This window comes from Chiloscyllium plagiosum, chromosome 10, assembly GCF_004010195.1.
Source record: "Chiloscyllium plagiosum isolate BGI_BamShark_2017 chromosome 10, ASM401019v2, whole genome shotgun sequence".
Taxonomy (NCBI): domain Eukaryota; kingdom Metazoa; phylum Chordata; class Chondrichthyes; order Orectolobiformes; family Hemiscylliidae; genus Chiloscyllium; species Chiloscyllium plagiosum.
In genome coordinates, this window is record NC_057719.1 from 84,411,632 (window position 1) to 84,425,231 (window position 13,600).

A 13,600-nucleotide genomic window follows, 5' to 3' on the forward strand; every position below is an offset into this window, starting at 1 on the left:
TCCGGTTGGTGGCAGGGGGTTGGGAAGGGAGTTGGGGGATGGGAAGAGAGGTTATTTGATTGGAGAACTCAATGTTCAGTCTTCTGAGCTGTAGAGTGCCCAGGTGGGAGATGAGGTGTTGTCCCTCCAATTTGCAGTGTGCTTCATTGCGGCAATGGAGGAGGCCAAGGATAGTCATGTCGGAAAGGGAGTGGGAAAAGGAATTTAAATGGGCGGTGACTGGGAGGTCTGGTTGGCCCCTGCAGAACCAGTTGCGATGCTCGGCAAACCATTCCCAAAGGTTATGTTCGGTCTCCCCAACGTAGAGAAGACCACATTGGGAGCACCTGATGCAGTAAACTAGGTTGGAAGAGAGGCAGGTGAATCTCTGTCTCATCTGGAAGGACTGTTTGGGGCCTTGGATGGAGGTGGGGGTGTGGTCAGTGGGGAATGTGGCACAAACCAAGGACTGTCAAAAGGAATGATCCTTGCGGAAGGCACAGAGAGGTGGGATGGGGACGATACTCTTGGTGATGGGGTCTAGTTGGAGTTGGCAGAAGTGTTTAAAGATGATGCGTTGCATGTAAAGACTGTTGGGATGATAGGTAAGGGGGACTGGTGGGGTGGTGAGGGAGACTCTGATTTTATTGCACGGGCGGGGTTTAGAGCATTGTGTGGATGACAGAGGGAGGAAAGCATGTTGTTTGAAATAGGTGGACACCTGGTATGCTCGCAAGTGGAATGTCTCCTGTCCAAACAGATGCGGTAGAGGCGCAGGACTTGGGAGAACGGGATGGAGTTCTTGCAGAATGCTGGGTGGGAGGAGTCCACCAGCACTAAAAACATCTTCCCCTCTCCTCTCTGCCTTCCACAAGAACCGTTCCCTTCAACAGTCCTTAGTTTCCTGAACCCCCAGGTACCTTCCCCTGCAATCGGAAAAGATGTAAAACCTGCCAGTACACCACTTCCCTTACCCCCATCCAGGGCTCCCAATGTGGTCTTCTCTACATCGGGGAGACCGAGTGTAAACTTAGGGAATGGCTTGCTGAGCATCGCCCATTTTAATTCCCCTTCCCACTCCCTTTCCGACATGACCATCCTTGGTCTCCTCCATTGCCGCAGTTAAGCACATTGCAAATTGGAGGAACAACACCTCATTTTCCACCTGGGCAACCTACAGCCTGGAGAACTCAACACTTAGTTCTTCAATTCTAAGTCCCATCCCCTGACTCCCTCCCAAGCAGTCCCGTTCCACTCCTCCCTGCCTGAGGATTCATTCCTCCCATTGACCAACCAGATTGTACCCTCTGCCTATCTTCACCTATCCTCAGTTTACCACCCTACCCCCACCACCCTTTTATCTGCAGCTCCCCCTACACCCAACCCCCAGTCCCGAAGAAGGGTTACACCCAAAATGTCGACTTCTCCACCACCTGATGCTGCCTGGCTTGCTGTGTTCTTCCAGCTTCCTGTCTGTCAATTTTGGATTCCAGCATCTGCAGTTTTTTTGTCTCTAATGGGATAGTCTAGCATCTGAACCATGCTGGGAATAGTGTTCCAGCAAACCACAAAATTAGGGAGGTAAAGAGGCCTTTAAACTAGTTGATGGGGTGAGGAATTATGTTGTTTGATCTGTTACAAATCATGAAGTAGAGACAAATCAGGAGACCAAAACAGTAACATGGAAAATGAGGTCAGAAAATGAAGAGACAAAGGGAATAAGGCTAAGGATACATCTACAGTCAAGGCTAGATGCTATAAAGATAACAAAAAAAGGCAAAAGTAAAAGCTCCATATCTGAATGTACATAGCATTCATAACAAAATGAACATATAAACATGATCTGATAACAATTTTAAGAGACATTGCTGCATGAGACATGGATGGGGTCCTGAATATTGAGGGATATATAATATTCAAAATAAAGAGGACGCTTTTAAAGGTGAAGGGGTAACACCATCAATCAGCGGTATCATTGGTGCAATAGCTAAAGATGTCTTTGGTTCAGGGTATTCGGGCTGTAACATTGGGAGATAAGGAATAGCATGGGGAAAAAAAGTCACTATTGAGAATGGTCTGCAGAGCCCCTAACAGTTAGGCACAATGTAGGATAAAACATACAAGAAGAAACATTGGTGCTAGTGATAAAGGTAATCATGCGAAATTTAAATCGATATATAAACCCGAAAAATCAGATTGGTAATGCTATCTTGGAAGAGGAGTTCACAAAATGCTCTAGTATATTAGAGCAGCACATTCTGGAACCAACCAGAGAGCAGGTTACTCTAAACTATACATTATTTAATGTGTAAGGATTAATTCATGACATCAGAGATAAGGCAGCTCTAGGTAGCATATCATGCTTGAATTTTACAGTCGTACAACATGGAAACAGACCCTTCGTTCCAACTAGTCCATGCTGACCATGTTCCCAAACTAAACTAGTCCCACTTGCCAGCATTGGGCTTAGATCCCTCCAAACCTTTCTTATTCATGTACTTTTAATGTCCTAATTATACCTGCATCCACCACTTCCTCTGGCCGTTCATTTAGCACACTCTTTGTATAAAAACGTTGCCCCTCATGTCCTTTTTAAATCTTTATCCTCTCCCCTTAAAAAATATGCTGCCTAATTTTGAACTCCCCCACTCTAGGCAAACGACCTTTGCCATTCACCTTATCTATGCCCTTCACCAGTTTGAAAGGGAGGATTGGGTTAAAGACTAATTTATAAATTTAAGCAATTGGGCAGGATAGCTGAGCTAGCTATAATGAACAGGGATACCAGGCTAGGGGATAGATCAATTGCTAAGCAATGGCAGACATTTAAGGATATACATATATCCCTGCTATAAAGAAAAATTCCAAAGGGAGGATCCATTATTCTTTATTAACTAAAGAGACTAAGGAAAACATCAAACTTAAGGAAAAAGCATATTATTGTGCAACAATGATAGTCAGGTCAGTTGACTGGACAGATTATAAAGGACAGTAGAGAATGATTAAAAGGTTAAACAGAGAAATAAATTGGAGTAACAAGACGGAGCTAGCTAGAAAGGTAAAAATGGATAGCTCTTGTGGTTATAAGTAAGGGTACCTTAATTTCCACATGGAATTTGATAAGAAGCCACAGAAAAAAATGTTATTACACAAAGTCAGAGTTCTTAATGAGGGAGCAATACATTCACATGGAAAGAAGATTGCCTGGCTGGCAGAGAACAGAGAGTATTTATAAATGGGTCATTTTTTGACTGGCAGGAAGTTATGCATGGAGTCCAGTAGGAATCTGTGCTGGGGTTTCAGCATTTTTGCAACTTATACCATAGACTTAGAAGAGGGGAATTAAAGCATTGTAGCTAAACTTGCAGATACACAGGAATGTATGTTGTAAAATGGACATGAGCAGATTCCAGACCAATTGAGTGAACAGGCAAAATATCTGGCAGGCGGAGTATAACACTAAAAATTGCGTAGTTGTTCAGTTTGGCAGGAAGACGTTATTTTTAAAAAGTATAATTTAAATGAAGGAGAACTGCAGAAGTCTGAAATGCAAAACGCATTAGATGTTCTAATCCATGAGTAACTAAAAGAAGTACTTAATTGTTCACTAATAGCTATTCATCCTCCCAAGCCAATTGTTATCCATTCCTTTGTCTGTCCATCTGTTCTTCTCTTTCTTTGGACTCTATCTCCATATTGAGTTCAACGACTTCAGACCTAGAACACTGTCCTCCAGTTTGATTATTCCTCTATCACAACCCCCCCAAAGTTTTGTTTTGCATGGGTTTGCTTTCAGGACAGCCATGTTATTTCCTGCAATCTCCACCTATTATTTACTTCTCACCGACTCCCCTCACTCTATCTTCTGCGTAAAATCCAACCTTTCTCTAGCTACCATCAGTTCTGAGGAAGGGTCACCAAAACCAAAATGTTAACTCTGATTTCTCTCCACAGATGCTCCAGAGCCTGCTGAGCCTCCCCAGCAATTTCTGTTTTTGCATAAGAATCTGAGGCTGTCAGGGATAAGTGAGAATGAGGTACTGCAAATACAAACAGATCAACCATGATGTTACCGGAAATGCAGCACTCAGGACTCACCTGGAGTGTCAGCCAAGATTTGTGCTCACTTCTTGGAAGTGAAACTCGAACCATGACTTTCTGATCAGAGATTAGATTAGATCCCCTACAGGGTGGAAACAGGCCCTTTGGCCCAACCAGTCCATACCGACCCTCCAAAGAGTAACCCAGCCAGACCCATTTCCCTCTGACTAATGCACCTAACACTATGGGCAATTTAGCATGTCCAATTCACCTGACCTGCACATCTTTGGACTGTGGGAGGAAACCAGAGCACCCGGAGGAAACCCACGCAGACACGGGGAGAATGTGCAAACTCCACACAGACAGCTGCCTGAGGCTGGAATCAAACCCAAGACCTTGGTGCTGTGAGGCAGCAGTGTTAACCACTGAGCCACCGTGCCGCCGCAAGTGAGGCAAAAGTGCTCCCAACTGAGATATGACAAACACTGCTGACACAATTGAACATAGTGAGGTTTGCATCAGAACCATTTAAAAAAATTGAAATACAAGGATATGCATGTCACAGTCTATTCAGTCCATCATGCCCATGCCAGTGTAGAAAAAGCCATTGTTATGAGTCCAGAACAGACTACCAAATTTGTTGTTATAATGTTGGACAAAATCACCAAAGTCTGCTACAAATCTCGTTGGGGACAATAAGAACTAGGAGCAGCAGTTGGCAATTCAGCCCTTTGAGCCTGCTCTACCATTCAATGTGATCATGGCTGATCTCAGCTCAAATTTAACTCCACTATCCTGCCCACTCTCCATAATCCTTCAACCTGTCATTAATTAAAAATCAGTCTATCTCCTCCTTACATTTACTCAGTTTTCCTGGGGTAGTGAATTCTACAGATTCATGACCCCTTGACAGAAATAATTTCTCATTATCTCTATTTTCGATCTACTACCCCTTATCCTAAAACTATGACTTCTCGTTCTATATTGCCCCATACAAGGAACCATGTACCATTGAGGAATCATTTCTACATCTACCTTGTCAATCCCCTTTAGCATCTTATGTACCACAATCAGATCTCCTCTCATTCTTCTAAAACTCCACATAGCAGACCTAAACTGCTCAATTTCTCTTCATAAGACAAACATCTCACTTCTGTAATCAATCTAGTGAACCACCTCTGAAATGCCTCCAATGCAACTATATTCCTCCTGAAGTAAGGGGACCAAAATATGTGCAATACTCCCAAGGGTGGTTTACAAATGCTTTGTAGAGTTGCTGCAACACTCCCCTACTTTTATAGACTATTCCTGTAGCAATAAATGTCAATTTTTCTTTTGCCTACCTTATTACATGTTCAATGTCTACACTCATTTTCTACAATTTATGTCCAAGGACTCTCAGATCCCTTTGCCCTGAGGTACTCTGAAGCTTCGCTCCATTTAGATAATATGTTGCCTTTCAATTCTTCTGACCAAAAGTTGATAACTTGCACTTTTCCACATTAAACTGCATCTGCCAAATTCATTTAATCTATCTATATCCATTTGTAAATTTCTTCATTGCAACTTACTGTCCTAGCAATTTTAGTGTTATCTGCAAACCTGACTATAACACCTTCTATCCCCATTTCCATGCCATTAATATAGATTATTAACAGTTGGGGTCTCAGGATCAGACTGTGTCACCCCACTAATTACAATTTGCCAACCAGAAAAAGACCTCTTTTTTCTAACTCTCTTTCTGTTGGTTGGTCATTCCTCTATCCAAACTAATAAATAATTCAACCCAATGTGATCTTACGTTTTGTATTGACCTTTTGTATAGCCAATTTAATTCCACTTTCTAGCTCTTCGTCCTTAGCCTGTAGTCTACATGAACTCAAGTGCATACTGAAGTATTTCTTAAAATGTGAGAGGGGTTTTGCACCTCCATCATCCTCTTTAAGTGATGAGTTCTCAATCTTTGCCACCCACCAGTGAAAAAGATTACTGTTCAACTCCCCTCTAATCCCCTCCACCAATTATTTTGCAAATGGAAATAGCAAAATCCTGCCCACGCTCTCCAGACGCCCCGTACTTCTATTCACCCAAACTTAAATCTCTCTTCAGCCACGTCAACTTCAAAGAAAACATAGCCAGCTTTCCTCACTAAAGTTCTCCATTTCTAGCAATAGTCTTATAAATCTCTTGCAAGGATGCCTGCCTTGATTTTAACCCTACTGCGAATCCTCTTGCAAGGATGCCTGCCTTGAAGAAGTTTTCCTCCTCTCTCTACAAGAATCTCAGGGAGTCCCTCTCCCACTGCAACTCCCAGGTACCTATCACCTTCATCTCCTTCCCCACTGACCTATTGTACTCTATGCTACTCTCTCCCCACCCCCACCCTCCTCTAGCTTATCTCTCCATGCTTCAGGTTCTCTGCCTTTATTCCTGATGAAGGGCTTTTGCCCGAAACGTCGATTTTGCCTGTCCTCGGATGCTGCCTGAATTGCTGTGCTCTTCCAGCACCACTGATCCAGAATCTGGTTTCCAGCATCTGCAGTCATTGTTTTTACCTTATAAATCTCTCAGTCAAGACCACAGGGGAAAAAAAAAGACCACAAGCAATCTAGAGAGAATGCAGTCAACAACAGGAGCAATAGCGTGATACTATACACAGGAGCAGTTGCATGCTATTTCTTACCTGAGTGATATCCCTGGAGGCAGCTGCTGCACTCATGTGCAAACTAGGCTGTCTCACTGAACTACTGCAGTCTAAAGCACGGGCAAATGTACCTACAGACCTGGAAAGGACCAGAAATATTACACATAGCTTTTTGTTTTGTTTTGTTTGAACAATGCAGTCCCAAGAAAATAATAGCTTTTTTTCAATTTAAATTGACATTGGTCATACTGACAGGGAGCAGTGCGCAACTCCAGTTCCAAACTTATGTGGTCAATTGTTAACTGCGCTCGCAGTGGCACAGTGAGCCATTCAGATGTTACCAAACAGCTCGCAGTAGCAGCATCTTCACTACTGTAGTGGTTCATGAGGACAGCCCAACTTCAGATTCTTGATGGCATACAGCGATGGACAACCCTTGTTGGACCTTACCCTCCAATTAAATACTCAGGTAAACAGAGACTAATTACAGCACTGGTTGAGGTAACTCATGAACCAAACAAAGATATTCCTGGTCTGTATCCTGAGGCATGCAGAAGTCTTTCAAATCTAAATCTATCCGTCTCCTTGCCAGAAGTTATAAATGGCACCAAAACCCCAAGGACACTATTTAGCAGACACAGTGATTTCACTGCATGGCACACTGTCATCAAGTGAGACTCAATAGTACTGAATGACACGGAGCAATCAGACATCAAATGGTGATAATATGGCTGAGCCTTAAATCACTTATCAGGCAATCAGACTCTTCTTTATATTGCACCACCTTTACAAACAGGCTTGGCAGTTCCCTGCACATTGTTTTGGTAATGTTGTCAGGACTTACCGAGCAACTACTAAGAACTGGTCAATCTGTTTGTCTGTCAATGGGGTGTCACCATCCCAGATTTTGGCTTCCATTTTGGACTGATCTCTTCCATCCTCCTCTCCTGTAATAAAAGAAATACTACTCATCCAGCCATAAAGTGATGGTAGAAAAGTGACATCAGCTTAAATCAACTGACCTGTAAAGATTTGAGTGTCTCTAGAACAGTATGTTTACAATAGCAATAGGCAGGGATAGGTATATACATCACAGGGAAAGAGGTATAATTGGGGAGAGGCAATTATAATGCAATTAGGCAAGATTTAGGATGCATAGGATGGGGGGGGAAACTGCAGGGGAATGTGGAGCTTACTCAAGGAACAGCTACTGCGGGTCCTTGATAAGCATATACCTATCAGGCAGAGAGGTAGTTGTCAAGAGAGGGAGCAAGGTTTACTAAAGTTGAAGTCCTTGTCAAGAGGAAGAACAATGAGGCGTGAAGGCTCAGTTAGGGGACTTGAGAGTTATAAGTTAGCCAGAAAAGATCTAGAGAGAGGGCTAAGAAGAGCCAGGAGGGGACATGAGAAGTTTTTGGCAGATAGGGTCAAAGAAAACCCTAAGGCTTTCCATAGGTATATCAGGAATAAAGGAATGACTAGAGCCAATCAAAGATAGTAGTGTAAAGTTGTGTGTGGAATTTGAGGACATAGGGGAAGCATTTAATGAATACTTTTTGTCAGTATTCACACTGGAAAAGGGCAATGTTAGTGAGAATACAGAGATACAGGCTACAAGATTAGATAGATTGAGGTTAACAAAGAGGAGGTTTTAGCAATTTTGGAAGATCTGAAAATAGATAAGACCCCTGGGCCGGATGGGATTTATCCTTGGACTCTCTGGGAAGCAAGGGAGGAGATTGCAGAGCTTTTGGTTTCGATCTTTATGTCATCATTGTTGACAGGAGTAGTGTCAGAAGACTGGAGAATAGCAAATGTTGTTCCCTTGTTTAAGGAGGGGAGTCAGGACAATCTTGGTAATTATAGGCCAGTGAGCCTTACTTCAGTTGTAGGTGAGGTGTTGCAAAACGTTACAAGAGAAAGGATTTATAATCATCTCAAAAGGAATAAGTTGATTAGAGATATTCAACATGGTTTTGTGAAGAGTAGGTCGTGCCTCACTAACCTTATTGAGTTCTTCGAGAAGGTGACAAAACAGGTAGATGAGTGTAAAGTAGTTGATGTGGTGTGTATGGACTTCAGTACGGTAGTCTTCCACATGGTAGACTATTGCACAAAATACAGAGTTTCAGGATTGAAGGTGATTTAGTGGTTTAGATCAGAAATTGGCTCGCTGAAAGAAGACAGAGGGTGGTGGGTGATGGGAAATGTTCATCCCAGAGCTCAGTTACCAGTGGTATGCCGCAAAGATCTGTTTTGGGGCCACTGCTGTTACATTTTTATAAGTGATCTGGATGTGGGTGTAGAAGGATGGGTTAGCAAATTTGTGGATGACACTAAGGTAGGCAGAGTTGTGGATAGTGCTGAAGGATGTTGTGGGTTACAGAAGGATATAGGTAAGATGCAGAGCTGGGTTGAGAAGTGGCAAATGGAGTTTAATGCCGAAAAGTGTGAGGTAGTTCACTCCGGAAGAAGTAACAGGAATAAAAAAAGAGTACTGGGCTAATGGTAAAATTCTTGGCAGTGTAGAGAAAAAGGTTGAGAGGTGACTTAATCGAGACATGTAAGATAATCAGAGGTTTAGATAGGGTGGACAGTGAGAGCCTTTTTCCTAGGATGATAAAGGCTAACACAAGGGGACATAGCTTTAAATTGAGGGGTGATAGATTTAGAATAGATATTAGGGGTAGCTTATTCACTCAGAGTAGTAGCGGCATGGAATGGCCTGCTTGCAACAGTAGTAGACTCATCGATGTTAGGGGCATTTAAATGGGTACTGGACATACAAATGGATAATAATGGAATGGTGTAGGTTAGATGGGCATCAGATTATTTTCACAGGTTGGCACTACATCGAGGGCCAAAGGGCCTGCATTGCGCTGTTAATGTTCTATGTTCTAGTAGTGAAGAGCATTAATATGCATATTCCAAAATAGCTATTTAATGAAGGAGAAGGAATACTACATCATAATTAAGGGACCATTTGCTGTCCACCTCCCTTTTGACCTTCATTAGGTCAAACTCATCACTGGGCCTCCATTCCAGACTGTGATAATCACGGAGGCATGGGAGGTAAGGGATTGCCATACTATGTAATAAGTCATCTCCATTCCACAGAGGGAATACCATAACTATACTCTCTGTCTAAGTATAGATAATGTATTACATATCACAGTGCCATATAGGAGGGATGATCATGAAACAAAGACACATACTACTGAAGTGAATGACCCAGAATAGGAAGTTAGTCAAAGACCAAATAGATATATGTAATACTGTTCTTAGGGTGAGACCACTGTTTTTAATAATTCAACGATCTAGACTTGAAGCAACAATATCTGGATCTGGAGAAAACCCAAAGGAATTCAATTTTGTTTGGATTTCTCCAATTTTCGAGTCCTTAGTTGGATAGAAACCCCTTTTCCATGCATTCTGTGAAAAGGACTAAAAGTGTCTTAAGAGCAACTTAAGTTTGTAGATGAGGCTGATGATACTTACAGTACTTCAATGAAATTTTACAATTAGGTAGAATAAACGAGAGAAAAGTGAAAATGCTAAACCTTTAAAAGAAATAAAGGATCGAAAAAAATCTGCTGTGATTTTGATTTACAGCATCTGCAGTTCTTTGCAATGTTTTGTTTAGAAAAATTTAGGAATTTGGCTACTTTAAAATTGGAATCACAGATCAAAAATAATTCTTAAAAGAAATTCTCATCCAAGTAATATTAGCCTTTGGTTTAGATGAGATTTTGGTTTGTGCTGAAAATACATTTTAGATATGATGTTACGTTCATAATATCAGGAATCATCTCCAAAATCCTTCAGAGAGAAAAGGATTAAAATTACAACAGGAATTTTAACCAAAGCAGAAAAAAAAGAACTTGCAGTTATAGAGCACTTTTCATAATCTCAGAATGTCCTAAAGCACTTCACAGATAATGAAGCACTTTTGAAGTGAAGTAAAGAAAGGACAATGAGTTATCCATCACTACCCAAATAACATTTGTGTCACACAAGTGCTAGGCAATAACCATCTCCAACAAGACAGAATTCAATCACTGACATTCAATGTTATTTCAAGACCAAATCTCAAACTGTTAACACCCTGGGGGTTAGCATTGACCAGAAAATGAACTGAACCAATTGTATAAATACTATGGCTACAAAAGCAGGTGACAGACTAGAAATTCTGTTCATCTGTAACTCATCTCCTGACTCTCCAAAGCCTGTCCACCATAAGGCACAAATCAGTAGTGTGATGAAATACTCTCCTTTTAGCTAGATTAGTGCAACTCTGACAATGTTCAAGAAGATTGATACCATTCCAGACAAAGCCAACCACTTAATTAGCACTCCAATCTTCAACCGCCACCTTCAATAATCACTTCCACCACCACCAATATGCAGTGGCATGAGTGTGTACCAGCTACAATATGCATTGCAGCAAGTCACGAAGACTCCTTCAACAGCATCTTCCAAACCTGTATCGTCCAAAACCTGAAGGTCAAGGTCAGCAGATGCATGGGAACTTCACCACCTATTACTTCCTCTCCCAGCCACGTATCATCCTGACTTGGAACTCCATCACCAATCCTTCACCATCGATGGGTCAAAATCCCATTGCAATGTGAGAATACCCGCTTGACATGGACTGCAGCAATTCAGGAAGGTGGCTCACTTTCTCAAGGGTAATTGGGGATGGGCATAGCCAGCATAACCCACACCAATGAACAAAGAAAATAAAACTTCCGACTACCATTCATTACATAATGTTATAAGTGCCTCATTCATGCAAGTTCACTAAGGGTTGTTGCAAAGAAAGCTCACAGCTGGATAACTGTGACTGTTATGATTTGCTCTTAAGTGGTCAGTGTCTTTGATGATGCTGAACCAAACAGGAATCTAATAGTAACCTGAAATTCATAATGGGGAGTAAGTCTGCGTGTGTAGTTCTTTTAAAGAATTCAGTATCCTTCACTTGTTGTGAGCTCTCGATGTTCATGTGCCAACCCCACTGGCCATTTACCTTCTTTCAGTAGGTCTGTAATGTCTGCCTGGTACTGGGGCCCAACACGGATTTCTCCCTTATCTGCCAAAAGGGTCTTCAGCTGTGGATCATAGACGAGTGAATAAAAAAAAGTGTCCTGAAGGGAAAGGGTAAAACAGGAAGACAAGTCAACATAAAATCATACCAAACAACTCTGCTTGTCCTGAAACTGAAATGCCAAATGAATTTGAATGAGCAGGGACACCAATGTCGGGTCACTTGAACTTTTTTAAAAACAGCTGGTTATATTCCTTGCTAGCCTAATGAAGGATGAATATTGTGGCATGACATATTTTCTACTTCATGCTCTCAGGCAGCTACAGCCTGGTTTGGAAATAGAGTAAAGCTCCTTCTGCACTGACCCAGGACAGGTACATTATGAATTTATTATCAAGTAACACATTCTCTACAATGATTGTACACATCTGGAGGTTATGTGATTAATCTAGGTTAGATACAAAATAATGTTGCCTCTATACAGGGCTTCCTCAATCTTTTAGCTTTTGAGTTCCCCTCCCATGCTGTAAAAATTCCATTGACCCATGTAACGCAAAACATGTATCACTTTTTAGAAAAATTAGTTACATGATAAATCAATGTTCAACTATACGTTTTTACATTCTTAATTTGATGAGAAGATTGGTGACTGAGAGAGGCTGGAAACTGGTAGCAGCAAGTGTATCACGAGCATTTGGGTCCTGCTGAAGAGTGAAGGAGGACTTACAAAAGTCTTCCATGGTACAGATGTTTTTAATCAAACTGTTCTGACCTGTCATGGCACATGTCTGGGGTGGGTCAGGACTGGAATTCAGACCCGATGGCCCATAGGTAAAGACACTACCACTGCAGCACACAAGGCTCTCAATGCAAACACAGTGTGGTAACATTAGCGACCTCTGCTGGAAATAGGAGTCGAGTGCACCTGGTATTCTCAGGCGGCCTCATATCCAAGTACAGTACTGATCAGGCCCAAGTCTGTATAACTTCAGAAGATTACATGAGACCAGGTATTTGCAAACTAGTATGGCCAGCTTTTATTTCATCTAAAATGCATATGTATATCAAATAAATATCCTCTTTACACAGCTTAAGTTTTGTTTTGTTAGATTATAAAGTATTGCTAATTACGTGTTGATCATCTTAAAGTGATATGCAATTCTGGAAACAATATTGAGCTAATGCCCTAGTGTTAGGATAGTCAACAAGTTCTTGCAGGAGTTTGAAAGAATCCCACAATAATGATGTGCAGGTCAGGTGAATTGGCCATGCTAAATTGCCCATAGTGTTAGGTGCATTAGTCAGACCAAAATGGGTCTGGGTGGGTTACTCTTCGGAGGGTCGGTGTGGACTGGTTGGGCCGAAGGGCCTGTTTCCACACTGTAAGAAATCTAATCTAATCTTAAATCATAACTGTGCTACTTAGAATTCCATTTTGAAGGAGCAATACTTCCTTTAATATACAAAGTCAGTAAGTCAGTTAGGAAACATGAATTGGGAGCAATTGTTCCATGGTAAAGGCACTATAGACATGTGGAGACTGTTTAAGGAACAGTTGTTGCAACTGATGAATAAATATGTCCCTCTGAGACAGGCAAGAAGTGGTAAGATAAAGGAACCTTGGATGACGAGAGCGGTGGAGCTTCTTGTCAAAAGGAAAAAGGTAGCTTACGTAAGGTGGTGAAAGCTAGGGTCAAGCTCAGCTCTACAGGATTACAGGCAGGCAAGGAAGGAGTTTAAAAATGGTCTGAGGAGAGCCAGGAGGGGGCACGAGAAAGGCTTGGCAGAACGGATTAGGGAGAACACAAAGGCATTTTACACTTATGTGAGGAATAAGAGAATGGTCAAAGAAAGAGTAGGCCCGATCAGGGATAGCATAGGGAACGTGTGTG

At 41.8% G+C, this 13,600-nt stretch overlaps 1 protein-coding gene across 1 annotated transcript in view; it reads right to left on the reverse strand.

Moving 5' to 3' along the window:
* LOC122554015 (metastasis-associated protein MTA1-like) overlaps window positions 1-13,600 on the reverse strand; it is a 170,586-nt gene that overhangs the window by 105,898 nt on the left and 51,088 nt on the right. The window contains exons 6-8 of the mRNA XM_043698501.1: window positions 11,691-11,808; window positions 7,509-7,611; window positions 6,704-6,803 (exon numbers count right to left, since the gene is read on the reverse strand). Of these exons, the coding sequence (XP_043554436.1) occupies window positions 6,704-6,803; window positions 7,509-7,611; window positions 11,691-11,808 (321 nt within the window). The remainder of the gene's footprint in view (window positions 1-6,703; window positions 6,804-7,508; window positions 7,612-11,690; window positions 11,809-13,600) is intronic.